Source organism: Pan paniscus, chromosome 12, assembly GCF_029289425.2.
Source record: "Pan paniscus chromosome 12, NHGRI_mPanPan1-v2.0_pri, whole genome shotgun sequence".
NCBI classification, from domain to species: Eukaryota; Metazoa; Chordata; class Mammalia; order Primates; family Hominidae; genus Pan; species Pan paniscus.
Window position 1 is genome coordinate 30713417 of NC_073261.2, and position 19660 is coordinate 30733076.

General features: G+C 55.1%; 1 protein-coding gene across 1 annotated transcript in view; it reads right to left on the bottom strand.

Moving 5' to 3' along the window:
• Positions 1-1834: 1834 nt before the first annotated feature.
• LOC100971372 (tyrosine-protein kinase ZAP-70) overlaps positions 1835-19660 on the bottom strand; it is a 30618-nt gene continuing 12792 nt past the window's right edge. Inside the window, exons 4-15 of the mRNA XM_055107630.1 lie at positions 17960-18382; positions 17146-17306; positions 9380-9518; positions 9189-9276; positions 9058-9104; positions 8806-8857; positions 7689-7881; positions 6945-7151; positions 4738-4930; positions 4506-4646; positions 4296-4408; positions 1835-2984 (exon numbers count right to left, since the gene is read on the bottom strand). Of these exons, the coding sequence (XP_054963605.1) occupies positions 2861-2984; positions 4296-4408; positions 4506-4646; positions 4738-4930; positions 6945-7151; positions 7689-7881; positions 8806-8857; positions 9058-9104; positions 9189-9276; positions 9380-9518; positions 17146-17306; positions 17960-18382 (1881 nt within the window). The 3' untranslated portion in view covers positions 1835-2860. The remainder of the gene's footprint in view (positions 2985-4295; positions 4409-4505; positions 4647-4737; positions 4931-6944; positions 7152-7688; positions 7882-8805; positions 8858-9057; positions 9105-9188; positions 9277-9379; positions 9519-17145; positions 17307-17959; positions 18383-19660) is intronic.

The window sequence follows — 19660 nt, forward strand, 5'->3', positions numbered from 1 at the left end:
CCTGGCCAAGGAGTCAGGAAATATGAAACAAAGAGGATGTTACTGACCTCCCATCTTGATCACCACACCAGGCCTTGCGTTTTCTTCCCATTTCCAAACTCAGCCTTCCAGCCCTGCCAAAACCTCTCTTTGTTTCCAGAAGGACATTCTCTCCCACTACACACTATTCCTGCTCCCTGGGATACTTTCTTTACGGTCCCCAACCAAATGTCACTCACCCTTCAGAACTCAGCTAAGGCGTTCCCTCCTACAGGAAGCCCACCAGATTGGCCCCTCTCAGCTGGCTCAGGAGCTTCTCTGGACCTCCAGGGCCCAGTGGGCTGCCACCATGCCAGTGGTTATCACCCTGAGCCTGTGTGCCTCGTGACACACATGTCTGGAATAGGCACATGATCAATAGAGGAGGAGTGAGATATTTGGAGAAGAGGTGTGCTCTGTATGGTCTTGGAATGGTAAAGGGAATGGGGGTCAAGGTTGGTGTCAGCAGCTGGAAAACCTTTCTAAGAATTGTAACTCACTTACCAGCCCAGGCTGCGTTGAGAGGTAATGGATGAGCTGCCCATCACAGGAGGTGTGCAAGCAGTGATCAGAAACTGCGTCCCTCAGCCCCTCTCCTCCATACCCAGGGAGCCTGGGCGGGGAGCTTTCCTAGCGGACATCACCCGGGAGGGAACGGGGAGCTTTCCTCGGGGACATCACCCGGGGGGGACGGGGAGCTTTCCTAGCGGACATCACCCGGGAGGGAACGGGGAGCTTTCCTCGGGGACATCACCCGGGGGGGACGGGGAGCTTTCCTAGCGGACATCACCCGGGAGGGAACGGGGAGCTTTCCTCGGGGACATCACCCGGGGGGGACGGGGAGCTTTCCTAGCGGACATCACCCGGGAGGGAACGGGGAGCTTTCCTCGGGGACATCACCCGGGAGGGGACGGGGAGCTTTCCTCGGGGACATCACCGGTGGGGACGGGGAGAGCTTTCCAGGCAGCGGCAGCGGTGAATGCAGAGGCCCAGAGGGGAGTCCGCGTGGGCGCTGGAAACCCTGGAGGAGGGTGAAGGGGCTTGGTCAGAGCCGCCAAGAGAAAAGATCCTGCAAGCACCTTGCAGGGGACTGTTGGGGAAAAGCTGAGTGTTGGGAGGGAAACTGAGATGGGGCTTGCATGACTGAAATAATGGCCTCTGGAACGTGTCTAGACTTGCTGGCTCCTTGCTTCTAGCCTTCCTAGGCTCCTAGATCGATTGTATTCCTATTATCTCAAGTAGCAGAACATGTTCCGTAGAAAAGCTAAACCATCACAGCTGTAAATCATGTGCTTAATGCAACGTGTCCTTTTGACCGCCACATTCTCACCACCTGTTTCTTCGTTGGATTACAAATAAATACCGTGGGCTCCCAGAGCTCAGGGTCTTCGCAGCCTCCATGATGGCGATGACCCCCTGGTGTCCCACTTTTCTCTCTCAAACTGTCTTTTTCTCAATCCTTTGACTCTGCCGGACTTTGTCACCCCCACGACCTGGTGTTGGGTCTGATCACCCCAACAGGGGACAGGAATGGGGACCTGGAGGTGAGGGCCTGAGGTCGTGCTGCTAGCGGAAAAGGAGACGTGCAGAGGTGAAGCAGGCGGTGAGGGCGGGATTGACCCCAGCTGGCCTCGGCCTCTGGAAACATCGCCACCTGGAGAGTGCTCTGCGGAACTGCACCCTCTTTCGTTGGTTCCTCAGCGGACATCTCTGGTGGGTCCGTTAGCGTTCCCAATGTACTTGACACCCATTTTTTAATGCCTCCTTCTTATAAAATAAGATTACTTTCATCAATAATGATAACATGAAACATAATGATGACCAAAAGGCAATGAAAGCCACAATTTATTTACTGTCTGATATATTTTACATAATGTAAGTCGTTCAGCGACTCACAAATGAATTTTAATAAAACTGAACTACCTGCAAACCACGATTTAAGAAACCACTAAATTGATGTAATTTGTCTTAATTCGTTCATTAGCTTTTAAAACAATTAATTTAAAAACAATGTTTGCATTTTGGTATTTTTCAGATTCAAATTCAGTAATACGGTTCATACGGGAGCTAATACGTGCATCTACCAATGAAAAACATTGTATCTCATGATTTGCAAGGCACCCCTGGGGGGGTGAAGACCCCAGCTGGATGGGGGAGGGGGGGTTAGCGTTTGTTAAAATAGCTCCAGGTGATCCTAACATGCACCTAGCATGGAGCACACTCATCTCCACACGGGAGCTGGGCTCAGCCAGGCACGCAGCCCTTGGGCCCACACCCGCCTGGCCTCAGGTTCCCCACTCCACCCCAGCCGCTCACTCACATGAAGGTGTCCCTAGGGTGGAGAGTGGGACCCAGCCCCATCTTCCCAGGGGTCACTTCCAGGCTCAGTCCACACAAGAACAGTCACCTCCATGCACTTTTCATAACCCACCCCTCCCCTGACACCTACCCTCACCCCGGAAAAGATGAGGGCGCTCAGACAAGAGGGAAGCTGAGTTTATTCTGGTGATCTACGCCTGACCACCTGAGGATGCCCAGGCTCCAATGTCAGGGCCCAGGGGAAGGCATCCGTGTAAGCAATGCCCTCAGCTCAGGGCCCTCCGGGAGCCACCAGCCCAGGACAGGCTGCACAGCCGCACCCTCCCGGACCTCCCTGCTCCCCAGCCAGAGAGGACAGGGGGCCAGGCAGGCAATGCAAGGCCGGTGTGGCCTGAGACACCCCCTACCACAGCCCAGCTGTGTGTGGAGACAACCAAGCAGGGCTCAGCCAGACTGCAGGGCCTGGGGTGGGGCTGAGGGTGGGGAAGAGCCGGCGTGGAGGGCTCCCCTGGGCAGTGGGAGCTCAGGCACAGGCAGCCTCAGCCTTCTGTGTGCTGCCTGGGGGCCCTTCCACCTTGCTGGCCAGGCTGTAGTAACAGGCTCGCATGCGCTGCTCCACGGTCAGGAAGTCGGGGCGATCCTCCCACCTGTGGGGCGTGGGGTACATCCAGGCTGCTGACCACGCCCCCAGGACCCAGCTTCACCAGTGGGTGGGCATGCACTGTGCTTGGCTGAGGTAGACTTTTGGGGCTCAGAAAGTCAGCAGGGCTGTTGGGGTGGCGGGACATGGGGTGGTGGAGAGGACTCTGGGGTGTGAGAGCGTTGGGCAATGCTGCACAGCCTAAGGAGGCAGAGCTGCCCACACACAGGGTGCTGGGATGACCCCTCTACCGAGCGTTGACCAGTGAGGACTCAGGGGACTGAGTGGACTTGGTGTCAGAGTGGCAGCTATTGACCACGGGGACCTGGGATATAGAAAGCTGATGCTCTGCGCATGCACCCGGGGCCAGGGTATCAGTGTGCTGGGGCTTAGACGAGGGCTTAGACGAGAGGGAGTGCAAGGCTGGTGATCAGCAGAAGCCTGGAGCATGGCAGTGGGTCTGCCAGCAGAAGCCTGGAGCATGGCAGTGGGTCTGGCCAGCGGGGAGCGGCAGTATTAACGGTACTGTGCATGGGTTATCCATGGACTGTGTTGGGGTGCTAGGTGCTAGCCTCTTTGGGTACTGGGGTGTGGTGCCCTGGGTGTTTCCTGATGGAGGTGGAATTAACACATGTTGCAGGAGGGTGGGCCAGCCAGAGAGGGTGTTTATCTGTTGGGCTGCTTGGGTGTTGGGGTGTCAGCATGCTAAGTGCTGGCCGGTGGGGGGTCATGCGTTACAGTGTCCACATATTGCATGGGCAGTCTAGGGCGTCCGCTTGTCTGGGGGTGTGTTGCCTGTTGTCTGATGGGAAGTTGGGATACTGATGGTGTTAGGAGTTGAGATGTTTGAAGGTTGGGCTTCAACCAGGCAGAGGTGGGGGCTGGAATAGATGAGTATTTGGTACCTCAGTGCTCGCCTGTCTGGTAGTTGGGTGCTGTGTGCTGGCTGGTGGGGACTGGAGTGTTGGGTACTGGAGAATCATCTCATGCCCTGAGTGTCAGTGTCATAGGCTGAGTAGCAGAGTATGGACCCGTTTGCGTGTTGCAGGGTCCATGTGTTGAGTGATGGCTGAGGTTTTAGATGCTGAGGCACAGGCCACAGGTGGGGTGGCAGGGTGTGGCACACTGGAGCAGGACAGCAAACCCTGGTGTGTTGGAGAGCTGGGTGTGGGGGTAGGGGGCAGCTGCAAAGGCCATGAACTGGGTGAAGGGCTTTGGGTGGGATGACATTGGGTAGAGTTATGTTGACATCAACTCATCGGGCACCAGGACTTTCCAGGGGTCAGCCCAGCCGGGTCCCCTCCCCACTGGCACTCACTTGTAGATCCAGCAGTCGCTCATGAGTGCGTACAGTTCGGGTGGACACTCTGGTGGGCACTCCATCCGCTTGCCCTGCTCGATGAAGGCCATGACCTCCGGCCCTTTCATCTTCTGCTCAAGCCGGGGCAGAGACACCTGTGAGTGACCAGGGTCCTCCTCCTCGTCCCCCTCCCCACCACACCGCCCACCCGCCTCTGCCCGCGCCTGCCTTGTAGGGCTTCTGGCCGTAGGACAAGGCCTCCCACATGGTGACCCCATAGCTCCAGACATCGCTGCGGCTGGAGAACTTGCGGAAGTTGATGCATTCGGGTGCGTACCACTTGAGCGGCCACTTCCCTGCTGAGCGGGCCTGGGGAGGGGGAGATGCTGCTGGGTCAGGGCTCAGGGACCCTCTACCCACCCAGCCCATCCAGTCGGGCATCACAGGGGCAGAGGCTTACAGTGTAGTAGCTGTCGTCGGCACCCAGTGCTTTGGAGAGGCCAAAGTCGCTGATCTTGGCGTAGTGCCGGTTAACCAGCAGGACGTTGCGGGCCGCCAGGTCACGGTGCACAAAGTTCTTCTCCTCCAGGTACTTCATCCCCATGGACACCTGGTGCAGCAGCTCAGCCACATTGCTCACAGGGATCTCCTCCCTGGGGTGGCGGGGAAGGCGGGGTCAGCTGGGAGAAGACTAGCCAAGTTCCCAGGGGCAAAGCATGCTTCTCTGACCCAGCTGGGCATGAGCCAGGTGACCATGTGTTCAAAAACGCTTATTGAGCACCTGCTGTGTGCCAGGCGTGGGGCTGGGGACACAGCAGTGAACAAAACAGGCAAAACTCCTGCCTTCATCCAGTCTCAAGGCTTTAGGGATCACCCACACGCTACAACTCCCAAGTCTAGACCTCTGCCTGCACCCTCGACGTGCTGAGGTCTCACAGGCATCTCAAAGATAATGTGCCCTGATTGTCCCCGTCCCCATGTGCACACACATATGGCTCCTCCACTGTCCTCTCCAGCAGCTTCTCTTTCTCTCACACCCAATCCATCAGCAAACCCTGGCAGTTCTGGTGTCAGAATCTCTCCAGAATCCACCGCACTCCTCATCTCTGCCTCTGCCACCGGGAAGCAGCCGCAGCATCACTCACCTGGACCCCCAGGCAGGAATAGTCAGCTCCGCCCAGGCCCTCGCTCCCTCCTGTCTCCCACTGTCTTGTCCTCTCTGCCCCTGAGTCAGGTCCTCCCCCTCCTCTGCTCACAGCACCCCCTAGCTCCCACCCAACTCAGGGTAAAACTCCAAGTCCTCCCGGCAGCCCGCAAGGCCTGGCACGGTCTGCTCATCCCCTCCCTGCCCGCACCACACGAGGCACGGGACCACCTCAGGGCCTCTGCACAGGTGGTGCCCTTTGCCTGGAATGCCCTTCCCCACGTCTGGGCATGGCAGCCTCCCTCAGTTTGTTCAAACCTCCCTGCTCACTGCACCTCGCACCCAACACTCCCAACCCCCTGGAGCTGCGGCAGGCTTGTGCCCACCGCACTATCTTCCCACATGCTCTAGATTTCATCAGGATTGTTACTCACTGTCTCTCTTCTCCAACCAGAATACAGAGCATGGATCCCTGCCTTGTTTATTCGCTAATGAATCCCAAGTGCTACTAACAGTTCCTGTCACTGAGAAACTGTCCAATAAACACCTGTCAAATGACTGAATGTGGGAGCCAGGGGCACACTGGGAAGGTGTGTGCACCAGCCAGAGGGCACAGATCAGCAAAAACGTGCCTTGGGGAGTGCGGAACTTGTGTCTGTGAGGGTAAGAGTTTGGGGATGAGGAACCACAAATGAAACTGCAAAACTTTTCAGTAAAGGGCCGGATAGTAAGGATTTTAGCCTTTACAGGCCACAAGTGATCTCTGTCACATCTTCATTTTTGTTTCTTTAAAAAAAAAAATTAAAAATAGAAAACCACGCAGTACGTAAACAAAGGGCAGGTTCCAGATAACTGGCAATGGGCACTTTCCCAGGGGCCATGAATTTGGCCCAGGGAGTCTGGGGAGCAGCTGATGTGTACAAAGCTCTTACTAGCAGTGCCCTTTATTTATTTTTATTTATTTATTTTTTTTGAGATGGAGTTTCGCTCTGTCCCCAGGCTGGAGTGCAGTGGCACAATCTCGGCTCACTGCAAGCTCCGCCTCCTGGGTTCAAGCGATTCTCCTGCCTCAGCCTCCTGAGTAGCTGGGAGGCGCCCACCACCACGCCCAGCTAATCTTTTGTATTTTTAGTAAGGACGGGGTTTCACCATGTTGGCCAGGATGGTCTGGATCTCTTGACCTCATGATCCACCCGCCTTGGCCTCCCAAAGTGCTGGAATTACAGGCATGAGCCACCGCACCCGGCCCTAGCAGTGCCCTTTATAGGTGCCGACTCATTCGATCCTCGCAAGGGCCCTGGAGGTAGACACTGTTATTACCGCACTGGTGCAATGGTGGACTGAGGGTTAGCTCTGCTTTGCAGGCATGGGTATGGGTGTGGGTGTGCAGGCTGAGAGTGTGTCCACGATGGTGTGGAAGTGCCCCGGCTTCCCACACACGCATGCATGCGGGTGCGTGTCCACCATGCCCAGGATGGGCCCCGGCCCCACCTACCCGATGGCCGGGCCCGCCCGGTGCTCACCTCTTGCCGACCAGGAACTTGTGCAGGGGCCCGCCCCCAGCCATCTCCATGACCAGCATGAGGGCCTCGGCCTGGCAGACGCCAATGAGCCGCACGATGTAGGGGTTGTCCAGCTGGTGCATGATCTGCGCCTCGCGCATCATCTCCTCCGTGTCTGCCTTCTCCGTGCCCTGCTTCAGCACCTTGATGGCCACGTCGATCTGCTTCCTGCCCGACCCGGCCACGGGAGGCACGTGGGCGAGGGGCACCGGCCCTGCTCGGCCCCACACCCCCACCCACCCATCTCTCTTCTCCCTTGAGTTGTGTGGTAGACAACTGTGGTCGCCACCCAGGCTGGGACCAAGGCGCTCAATGTCCCTGCAGCCTGGAGCGTCTGCTGAGGACGGCTCACAGCCGGATCGCTCACCGGGAACAGCCCATCGCCAAAAAGAATCCAAAGTGACACCCTCCCCAGGGGCAGCCTGTCAGGGGCCAGTGGACTCAGGGATCGGGGACCCCACTGCAGCTCCCCTGGGTTGGGAACTTCAGCTCCACAGCCTCCCCCTGCCCAGGCCCCATCCCACCCCCGTCAGGTGTCCCGAGCTCTCTCAGGGAATCCTCCAGCGTGCAATGTCCTGCCCCAGAGTCTGTTTCCCAGGCAAACTGCTGTGAGACAGACATCCCGGCTCCCATCCCACAGCCCGGTGAAGCCACTCCCCTCTGCCCCAGGCGGCGGTGCTCCCACCACGGCAGGGGCGGCCATACTTGCGCATGCGGTACACGCCCTGGCGCACTGAGCCAAAGTTGCCGCAGCCAAGTTCAATGTCGGCTATGAGGAGGTTATCGCGCTTCAGGAAGAGCTTCTTGTCCTTGAGCTCCTCTGGGTCGCTGTAGGGGCTCTCATACACGCTCGTGTCCATGGGCATCGGCCGCGGTTTGTCTGGGGACGTTACGCGTGCTGGGCACACACAGCGGTACACTTCCAGGTCAGGGGCAGGGGTGTGGGGAGCAAGGCAGCCTCAGCCCCCACAAGCACCTGCCCCAGACAAGGGTGCCGTCCCTGGAGCATGCACAAGCAGGTGGGTGCCCATGCGTGTACCTGCACATCCACACGCACACACTGGCATACACTCCTGGCCACAGCTGTGGGTGCCCCATGAAGCCACATGAGGGTGGACTCTAGGGGCGTGTGCATTGGTATCCACGTGGCACCATTACTGTGCCAGCTGGGGTGTGCATGTGTGTGCATTCGTACGTGTACGCCTATGGCCGGGCCTGTCCCTGTCTGCGTATGCAGCACACAGCCACATTTACGAGGCCTCCAAAAGCGAGCCTCTAGGTGCACATGTAACTATGTGTCTTCTCTGTGCATACACATGTTCAGGTCTGGGCCCACCCATGAGAAACAGGAGCACCCGCAGCAGACCATTTTAGGAATGTGAGCTCTGGGGCCCATCGTGGGTTCACATCCCGCCTCTACCACTGCCTCACATCCCCATAGACAGAGCCCTCCCTCTCTCATCTGTAAAGTGAGGTTAATCACCATAGCCACTTCATAAGGCATGTCAGGAGGGTTCGGTGGCTCATACACACAGTGACCTCGGAAGGTGACTGACACATAGTAGGTGCTCAACAAACGTGTGTCTGGGGAGCCTCAGGCAAGGCCAAGTGTGCTCCCTGCACGTCAGTACACACTGGGACGTACATGTGCACAGGCAGGTGTGATGGGTGTGGGCACGTGTGTGCACAGGTGTTAACCAAGCCAACTGCCACAGCCTGGCCCGGCCCACAGCGTCCCCCGTGAAACCCCACAGCCCTGACAGGGACCCTGCTCTCGGCTCAGCATGAGCCCCAACCTGCGTCCCCACCTCTGCCCGCTCACCTGGCTCAGGGGTGTATCCATCTGAGTTGAGGGTGTCGATCCGTCTCTGAGGCTAAAGGCCACAGGGTCAGCAAGGCCTGAGCTGGGGACGTCCAGCCCCTCTCATGAGACCTATATCCACTGAGGACTCCCAGAGACAGTGGAGAGAGAGCTTCTTCCGCTCCACAGGCACCTCAGCCTCCATCCCAGCCTCCCCCACAGCCACCCCCCAGCTCCATCCCCAAGGCCACACTCCAGGTGCCCCCAACTCACATGAGTCAACGTGGATGGGTGGACTGGGAGTGTGGGAGCAGCAGCCCCTGGGGGAGCAGAAGGGACAGTGAGGGCTGGGGGCCAGGTCTCCTGCCGCCCCCACCCACCGCCCGCCCGCCTGCTGCCGTCACCTGAGGCGTTGCTGGCACTGCTGTTGGGGCAGGCCTCCTTCAGGCAGTAGATGAGCCCGTCCGCCTTCAGCTTCAGATACTCCACCAGCTGCAGGGAGCAGGCAGCTAGCAGAGAGGCTCCTCTCCTCCCCAGAGCCCGGCACCCCATCCGAGCACGGCATCTCCCAGAACAAGTTGCACGGGCAGCCTACCTGCCAGAGCGTGTCAAACTTGGTGCCCTCGGGAATGCAGTACTTGCCCGCCTTGTCTTGGCTGATGAGGTAGTGGTACACTGTCTTCCCATAGATGAGGGACAGGGCGTATGTGCCCTGCTCCTTCCGCGGCCTCAGCCTGGCAGGGGAAGGGAGGGGATGTAACCCCTAGAGCCACCTGGGGGCCTCCTGCTGTGCCCCGCTTCCCCCGCAACACACCCTATGGGCTTCACACCCCAGAGCCTTGCAGAGAAGCTGCAGGGACTGGGGAAGCCAGGCCAGGCCCCCATCACCTCCAGATCTGCTGATGATGGGCCAAGTGGCAGAGGGCAGTGGAGGGGCCATGGCTGTGTTCCCAGGAAAATGCACTGTTCTCCAAGAGCCAACAGATGGCCATTCATGGGGAATACCTGACCCCCCACGGTGGACACCCAGCCACGGAGGAGGGGACACCCATCCACTGGGGAACACCTGGTCCCCCATGGCTGAACAGTTGGCCATCCACGGCCACACACTTGCCATCCACAGAGAGATAGTCATCCACAGGCACTCATTGGGGGTACACTCGGCCACACAGTCAGCCAACCATGGGGGGCACTTGGCCTTCTACAACAGACCCAGAGCCTTCAACAGGTAGACCTAGCACCATTCTCCTGGGGAGAGAAAGCCTTTTCCACACAGACCCACACAGGTAGGCGCAGCTCCATGACAAGCTTACAGGGCACCCCTGTGCAAATCAAAACAAGTCACTTTCTCATCACGAGACTGACCAGTTCCATAATAGATGGACCTTTCCTAGAATGAGACCCTCGATTGCCTTCTGCTGGAATTTTGTCAATATAAATATATAAATCTTCCATGTCTATGATGGGAATTGAGCCCCTCAAAGGTGGTGCATTTGTGGGGTAAGAAACTGTCCCCCCATCCCCTCCAGCCCTGAGTACACACATCCCCCCTCAACACAGACCAACTTAGTGTCAGACACCGGCACCCTCGCATGAAGCCCCACAGTGACACCAGTCAGCATCCCCCACACAACAGTTTTGTCTGGGGTCACTGGCACAAGCCTCTATTGCAGGGTCAAGTGTAGCTTTACAGTGAGGAAGGAGGGCAGCTGGCCCCGTGGAAGCTGTGGAGGCCGGAAGCAGCCGACTCCTGATCTCAGGGATTGCACTGCACTACAGAAGAGCCCTTGGGATGGCCTGCGAGCTGCACCCTCCAAGGTGCAAATTCTCAGACCAGGCCTGGCCCTGCCTGTGGATGTTCATTCACTGGACAAGTCTTTACTGACAGGCCAGGCACTGTTCTCAGTGCAGGGATATGGCAGTGAGCAAGGCAGCCATGGGCCCACCTTGCAATAAGGCCCTTCCTTAGGAAATGTCCCCTGAGTGAGGGAGAGAGGTGCAGCTGTGACCATCCTCTCCATTCCTGGACAGCACGTTCCCCGAAGTACAGTGCAGTGAAGGGTGGGGCAGTTCCCAGGCTAGCCCACAACAGTCTGGAGATAACATGGAGAGATGGGAAATCAGGGCGGGGTCAATGAGGGCACACAAAAGGGCAAGGAAGAGAACCCACCACAAATTAGGAAACAAACATCCCACAGAGACAGTAGGCTGGGACAGCAGATGCAGCGCCGTCACGTGAAACCCCACAGTGACACCAGTCAACATCTCCCACAAAACATTTCTATTTTGAGTCACTGGCACAAGCTCCTGTTAAGTGCAGCTTTCCAGTGAGGAGGGAGGGCTATTGGCCCTGGGGGTCTCAGAGCTGTGGAAGTCAGAGGCAGCTGGCAGGCTGGCCTGGAGGTGATGGTCTCCAGGGACTGTGAGAAGTGAAAACACCTCCTAAGGGTCACAACCTGAAGTTTTAAACTGACAACAGAGACTCCATGCCAAGCCACTCACCAGCAAACAGCAAACCTCCCATCTCCCCTCCTCTGTCTCTTTTTTTTTTTTTTTTTTTTTGAGACCGAGTCTCGCTCCGCAGCCCGGGCTGGAGTGCAGTGGCGTGATCTCGGCTCACTGCAAGCTCTGCCTCCTGGGTCCATGCCATTCTCCTGCCTCAGCCTCCCAAGTAGCTGGGACTGCAGGTGCACACCACCACGCCCAGCTAATTTTTTGTATTTTTAGTAAAGATGGGGTTTCACTGTGTTAGATAGGATGGTCTCAATCTTCTGACCTTGTGATCCGCCTGCCTTGGCCTCCCAAAGTGCTGGGATTACAGGCGTGAGCCACCAAGTCTGTCTGTCTCTTTCATTCTTTCTTCTAGAACTAATAATTTCCTCCTTATTTGTTTATTTAAACTTCCATGTGGAATACTGGGGGAAAACAGCCACAATATTAGGGAGCTCTTCCCATCAATAGGTGGGGCCTCCTCCTCTGTCTTCTGAATCAGGGCTTGACCATGTGCCTTGCTAACAGGACATTAGCAAACATGACACAAGCAGAGGCTTGAAAAATGGTTGAACATTGAGGTTGGCCTGCCCTCTCTTGCTTTTCCTGGCAGCTCTCCAAATACCATGGGAATGAGTCCAAGCTAGCCTGCTAGAGAAGGCCCATGGAGGAGAACCAAGGCACCCTACATGAGTGGCCAATAGCCATTCATGTGAGTGAGGCCATCCCAGAGACCATCCAGCTCCAGCCAATCTTCCAGCTGGCTGTGGCCACATGAGTAAGCTCAAAAACCCAGCAGAAGAGGCACCCAGCTGAACTCAGCCCAAATTACCAAGCAACCAGCCAAATTGCCAAGCAAAACAAGAGTGAATAAATGATCGGTGTTTGTTTGTTTGGGACAGAGTTTTGCTCTTGTTGCCCAGGCTGGAGTACAATGGTGCAACCTTGGCTCACTGCAACCTCCACCTCCTGGGTTCAAGTGATTCTCTTGCCTCAGCCTCCCAAGTAGCTGGGATTACAGGCACCCACCATCATGCCCAGCTAATTTTTGTATTTTTAGTAGAGACAGGGTTTCACCATGTTGGCCAGGCTGGTCTCAAACTCCCGACATTAGACGATCCGCCCGCTTCAGCTTCTCAAAGTGCTGGGATTACAGGTGTGAGCCATCACACTTGGCTGTAAATGACCATTGTTTTAAGCCACTACATTTCAGGGTATGAATACAGCACATTGTTACACAGCAAAAGCTAACCAATACACTCTTTGGAAAGAGATGTGTGAGTTCATAAAGAGCAGCCGCAAATTCCCAGATAATAACCACACAGGCTAAGACATTGGTGTTATCACCACATATATTTCAGTACCATAAGTTCTACTTGATTTACAAAAAAAAAAAAAAAAAAATGCTAGGTAGTGGCAGTTCTTTGTTCTTGCAGTTGGAACTTGCACTTAAGCCAGAAGTACAGGCTAAAAAATCAACTTGTATCTCTGCTCTTAAAATAATACATAGAACCTATAAGAGCTACATCTGTCTCTGGTTCACGATTGTAAACAAAACAAACAAAAAAGGGCTACAATTTATTTATTAAGATATTGGTTCTAAATTCCTCACATATTTGTCCTATAATCACAGCACTCCCCACAAAGTAGGCACTATTGTTATCTCCATTTTGCAGATGAGGAAACTGAGGCACAAGATTATGTATCTTGCCTAAATTGCAGAGTTGGTAAGAGATAGGAGGGGGAGCCAGGATTCAAATGCATTTCTGACTCTACAGTTAATTGCTACCTAGGACTAACACCCAGCTCTGTCACAGATTACCTGTGAAACCCTGAATAAACTGCTTATCCTCGCTGTGCCTCGGTTTCCTTATGTATAAAATGAGGTAACTGGTCTAAATCATAACTTCTTGACCTGAAAAGGGTTCTAAGGACGAGGTTCAGGACCAACCACGATCTCGTATAACTGTCTGCAAAGTCTTTGAGGTGAATATGCTTTGGGGGATTGTGAAAGGAGCAGTCAGTAGGATTCCAAAGAGGTCTGCAGTCCAGGAGAGGATAAGAAACACTTGACAGGCCAGGCGCGGTGGCTCACGCCTGTGATCCCAGCAATTTGGGAGGCCAAGGCGGGTGGATCACCTGAGGTCAGGAGTTCGAGACCAGCCTGGCCAAGGTGGCAAAACCCTGTCTCTACTGAAAATACAAAAATTAGCCAAGCGTGGTGGTGCACGCCTATAGTCCCAGCTACTCAGGGAGGCTGAGGCAGAAGAATCACTAAACCTGGGAGGCAGAGGTTGCAGTGAGCGAAGATTGCACCACTGTGCTCCAGCCTGGGTGACAGAGCAAGACTCTGTCTCAAAAAAAGAAACACTTGACAATGTACTCTCTTAAAGGCCCTTTCCAGGACAAGTTTCTTTTCAAGTCGAATCAGCCGGTTCCATAAAATTGCTGCCAATAACACAGAAACAAGCCAGCATTGGCAGTGCACAGCCCTGGGTACAATTCAATCTGTTCTTCGGCAACCATGAACTGTGATCAATGGTAGGCGTGGTCCTGGTCTTCACTCTAGGCCTGAGTAGCACGTGTCTTTCTCTCACACCCCAAGCCCTGAGAAAGCAGTTATAGACTACAGGAACCACAAGAAGAAGCTCTCACAGTTTCTGTCCAAAGCGTATCTTGCCTAATTTTCCAGGAGCCTGGCTCTTTGTAGCTGCTTCGTCTCTTGACGTTTACCCAAAATGAGTCATTGTCCTCATACCACTGTGCCAGCTGTGGACCTCACTGCCAGCTACACGCTCTATGCTGTGCCCAGATGCTGGGCATCTCTCCTTCCTAGCCACACCCTCCCACCGCCAACGCTTGTCCTATTTGCCTGGGAGACTGCACGCCAGTTTGATATGCAATGCACAGACAGCTGCTTAAAGCTGTTGGCCCTGGCTCTCCTGAGACTCCTCTAATCTCAGCAGACTAGTTGACTCTAAGCCTGTCATGAGCTCTGCTGTGTTACACAAAAACTGTTTGAACTTTTCCTTTGGGCAGTGAAACCTCTGCCACACAACATTGTGTGTGGAAGCCTAAGATAGCAAACAGATCAAAGCTGAGCGGCTGTCGTCATTCAAGCTGGAACAGGGGCCCAAATCCCACCTGCTCAACCCTTCTCTCACTCTCCCACCCCCTAGAATCCTCTGCCACTCTCAGGAGGCTTTAGGGAATCTGGGGGAAATTTTTAAGCCATTGGAGTGGCAGAATCATGACCTGTATGTGTGTGTGTGAGTGCAGGATGAGGAAGAGAGATGGGGGTGGGGAGGGAAAGAGAGAAGAAGAAAGGAAAACTGAGACAGAAGAGAGGCAGAGACGGTGGGGATGAAAAGCTACATTGGGGATGTAGGGGGAAAACAGAGAAGAAACTCAGATTATAAAATCAAAGAAGACAGATGAATTTACATTTTATGAAAGAGAAAGCAGAGACGGAAGGAAAGAATCAGCTACATCAATAGGAAGGGTTTAGAGCCTTCTTCGCGTGTCCAGCCTGGGGAGAGCCCCTGGACTCTCAGGCACCTGGGGTAGCATGTAATGGACGAGGGGGATATGAGCATGTGAGAACGTGGGAGCAAACATTACTAACATCTTGGCGAGGGTCACACCTGGGGTGGGGTGATGCAACATCTGGAGGAAGGTGGGTAATACCTGGACGAGCCATCACCATGTACTGCAAGATGGAGCCCTCCAGATGCAGCAGGGCAGGCCCTGCCCTCAGGCTGACAGTCCAAAAGGAAAGAGAGACAGCCCCCAACACCCATGTTCACAATGTCCATACCTTCACAACAACTTGCTTCATCCAATCCTATGACCAACCGTTTGCAAAAATGGCTCCCTGCATTCCTCTCCCTTAAGGAATCCCTTCCCTACAGTGACTTTGGTTTTGGTCATATGACTTGCTTTGTCCATTAGGACATCAGTGACATTACACAAAGGCTTGAACTTGCCCTCTCCTCTCTGACTGATCTTGGGAACCCTGCACCACCACCACACAAACAAGCTTCAGCTAGCTTGCTGGATGATGGCTGCACTGGGCCAGCTCATCCCCATCACCCAGGTGACACTGAGCCAATGGCCAGTCATGTGAGTGTGGCCATCCCAGCCTATTCAGGCCCAGCCTAGATGACCCAAACCAGAACTGCTTAGTTAGCTCACAGAATCATGAAGAGCAATAAACTGTCATTTTGAGCCAATAAATCTTAGGGCTGTTTGTTATGTAGCAAAAGCTAACTGATACAAATGCAAAGGTTTCCTCTTAGAGAAAACAGCCCTGTCCTGTTCAAAAGTTGCACCAGCAACTGAGTATTATGTGCAACATGTATCTAAGAGCTCCCTCAGAAGCCTTGGAAACTCCACTCCAATTTACAGCCTAAATCTGAATCTGTATGGTAGGGTGAAAAGAGTTATTTTATCAGCCCACAACAGAATCTTGGAGAGGGAGCTGCATCTTGCAAGAGGCCTGCAGGCAATCTACAGAAACTTCACATGGGTGAGGAAAATCAAGGGATGTGGTCATTTCCTCCAAGTGGGTTGACCTCAGGAGAGGAAACAGCCCTGGGGGAGGCAGATGACCCAAGGGATCTGCTGGGCAGGGGCTCAGGCCAAGAAGCACTCACGAGAAGGAAGGCCCAGGAATTGTCCCCACAGATTTCTTGGGGGAAAACACTGGGCTTCCTGAGGTCATGGGAAAGAGGCAGCACCAATTTATCTGTGTCTTGAGGCCTGAGTGACCTCAGCTGCACCTGGATACCATCTGTTACAGAAAAGATCCCGTGTCCAAACCAGAGAGCAACAGCCGCAGCAGGGCTGTCAAACACTCAGCAGAGTTTTAAAAAGAGATTTTCAGAGATTTTTTTCACATTAACAAACTCGCAAATAGCTACATGGCCTCAGCTGTGGCTCAGACACGCACGTTCACCCACATATAAAAGCTAACATTTACCGCATTTTTCCTATGTCAGTTACCATACTCTCGATTCACACGTATTAATTCATGTAATCCTCATAGAGGATCCTGAGGGGAGGTACTGCTGTCAACCACAGGACAGTTAGAGGGGGCTGCTTCAACACTCTCCCGGGGATCCCACCTCACTTGGGGGAAAAGCTAAAGTCCCCGCCCTGCCCTCACCTCCTCCCATTCTCCCCCTCACTTACTCAGCTCCAGGCACATGGCCTCCACAATGTTTCTGGAACACGCCAAATAGACTCCTGCCTCCTGATCTTTGCACTTGCCATTGCATTTTCCAGGAACACCCTTCCCCCTGAAAGCTGCACAGCTCACTCCTCAGCTTCTTTCCCTTCCTCAGAAGTCACCTTCTCAGGAAGGCCTCTTCTGACCACCTAATCTAAAATTGCAACCGCCTCCCCACCTGCACACACGGCGCTTACCACCATCTGACAGGGTCTCTATTTTATTGATTCCTTTTCTTGTCTACCTGCCCCATGAGGACAGGCACTGTGTCTGTTTGGCTCACTGCCATGTGCTCAGTGCCTGGTACACAGTAGGTATTCAGTAAATATTTGTTGATTGAAGGAGGGGAAACTGAGGCAGGCAACCACAGTCCGCTACTTGCCCAAGGGCCACAGCCAGCAGGTGGCGGAAGCGTGATTCCAAGCCAGGCCAAGGGACCGAGTCTGGAGGCTTTCCTAGTCACTACCTCTACTTCCCCATGTGCAAGTCCCTTTGCACATCAGAAACACACAACCCACTTGCACATGTGGGCACAGGGACACCCTTACGGCCCAACTGCACACTCACATCTGCCCCAGTCCCCAGGATCCCTGCCAACGAGCCCCAATCCTCACCGCACCCAAATCCCGGGCCCCACATACAGGAACTTGCCGTCGGTCTGCGCCCCAGAGTAAAGTTTGCGCTCGGCCTCCTCACGCGTCAGGCTGCTGTGGTACCAGGGCATCCGCTCGTGGGCCGTCGTAGCAATGAGCTTCTCCACCTGCGGGGCCTGGCTGATGATGGCCTGCTCCAGGGCCTCGCCCTAGAAAAGGAGAGGCGAGGAGGTCTGTAGGTGTGGCCAAGTGCTCGCCACAGGAACCCCCTTCCGGGAGCCCTGTCCCAGAGGACTCCCCACCCCACCCAGGCGTCCCTAGCGCGTGTTAGGCAGGTTTTCGAGGACTACCTCCGCGCCATCTCCGTGGTCCCCTCCCCAATCCAGCTAGGGAGGAACCACCCCCACCTTCCAGCCCGGCCCCAAGCGCATCTCCAGCTTGAAGACCTAATTCAGGTAGTTGTGCATGGTGGTGTCACTCAGGCTGTGGATGACTACTGCCCATCTTCCCCAACAGCCACCCTACCCTAAGGGCTCACCCTAGCCCCGCGCACCCTCCTCTCAGCCCCGCCCCCATTCCAAGCCTCGCCTTCGCCCGGCCCAGTGCGTCCCTCTACCTTCCCATCTGGCATAGTAGAGCACCATAGCATCGCTCAGCCTGCGGAAGGCGACCGCCACCACGGAGCCCCTGCCTCTGAGGCCTCCTTTCAGGTTCTTCCCCAACCAGTGCCCCACCTCTCCAGCTTCCAAAGGGGACTGAATGGGGAAGACGACCTTTTCCTCCCTCCTATCCCCCCAAAACCCTCGACTGCCCCTCTTCGGCCACGCCCCTCCAGACCCCGCGCCGCAGGCTGCGCTCTCACCTCCAGCTTCCACGTCTGGCGCACGTAGTCACGCACCATGGCGTCTCGCAGGCAGTCGAAGACCCCCGGCTGCGGCTCGAGGCCCGACGGCCGGTTGCACGGCTTGCGCAGGTTGCAGGGCAGCCCGTCGGGGTCGCGCGAGTAGAACTCGCAGAGCTCTGCCGGTCCACAGTGCGCTTTGCCGCCGGCAATGGCGTAGGTGCCGTTGAGCTGGCGCTCGATGGGAAAGTGGTGGAAGCGCACATCGTGCACGAGCGACAGCACATAGCCGCCCAGCGAGCGCAGGCACTGGCGCAGCAGGAAGAGCCCGTCCGCCATGCCCGCCAGCTTCAGGTGCTCCTCGGCCTCGGCACGCGAGATGCTGCCGTAGAAGAAGGGCAGGTGCGCCGCGGGGTCTGGCATCGCCCTTGGGCCTCCCGAAACCTGCGGGTTCACAGAGGGTCGGAGGCACGTCAGGGCCTTCCTGAACCTGGTGCGTTGGGCCCAAAGACGGCGCGAGAGACGCCGCGTGGAGGGCATCAGTGCCGCAGGCTGAGCGCGCCAAGGGGGCAGAGCCTGCTCTGTGCCAGAGTCAACCTGGAGAGAAGCCGCAGCCTGCTGGGCACAGATCGAGAAGTCCCAAACCCCCATCTGACTTTCCAGAGACATTATGTGGACGCCCAAGCACGCCAACTGGTCCCCAAGCACCAACACCTGTACCCATCTCTTCATGTCCCAACCACGTGCTGAATTATTGTGTTTCAGGCCCGGTGCTGGGGATATGCACGCTTGAGGCAGACGCGGTCCCACCCCGTCCTCCCGAAGGCAACACTCTAAGGAGGGAGAGCCGTGAGATAAACTGAGAAAGAAACAAAAATAGTAATTACAGATTGAGGTCAGCATTACAAAGGAAATAAGTGGAGTGACATTAAGAGAGAGAAGAGGTGGCTCTAGCTAGGATGGTCAGCTTCTCCAAGGAGCTAGCATTTGAAGGGAGAGCTGAAGGAGGAGGAGCCAACTTTTCAAAAAGCGCGCGGGACAGCGCATCAGGCAGAGAGGACTGCATGCGCAGAGGCCCTGAGGCCGCACCCAGCTTTGCTCACCCAAGGGCCCTACCCCTCAGCCTCCCTTGTCCCTTCCGCTGACCCTTTCCCCTCGGCCTTAGCTGGCCCCCCTCGCCCTGCCCTCTGCCTTCCTTGGCAAGTTTCTACAGAGCATATGCTAATTTGAATATCCATCCCTAGGGGACTGGTTAAATACATTAGGGTTTAATCTCAAAGTGAACTCTGATACAGCTATTAAACAAAACGTGTGATTGAGGGGAGGAGGAATTAAGGCTATTTAGACAGATGGATATCTGGTAAGGCAGATAACTTAAAATTGCCTGCCCTCAACTTTCTGGGGTGATGGTGACGTCCTGTATATTCACAGGGCTTGGGTTATGCAAGTGTCTGATTTTCCCAAAACTAAGAGAATGTACACTTAAGATGTGTTCATTCCATTGTATTTGCCCTCCCTCAATTAAAAAAGAAACATAAAATATTGAACCCTAGGTAACGATCTGCTTGCAGAAATGTTTAGGAGTGATGGGAACTGAGGACTGTAATCTAATTTGAGAGCATCCCAAAAATAACACTGACGGATGGACGAACAGAGTGAGAGGGATGGATAAAAGGATAGACAGCCAGATAGACACAGTTGATTCCTGTCATTCTCTGCAGT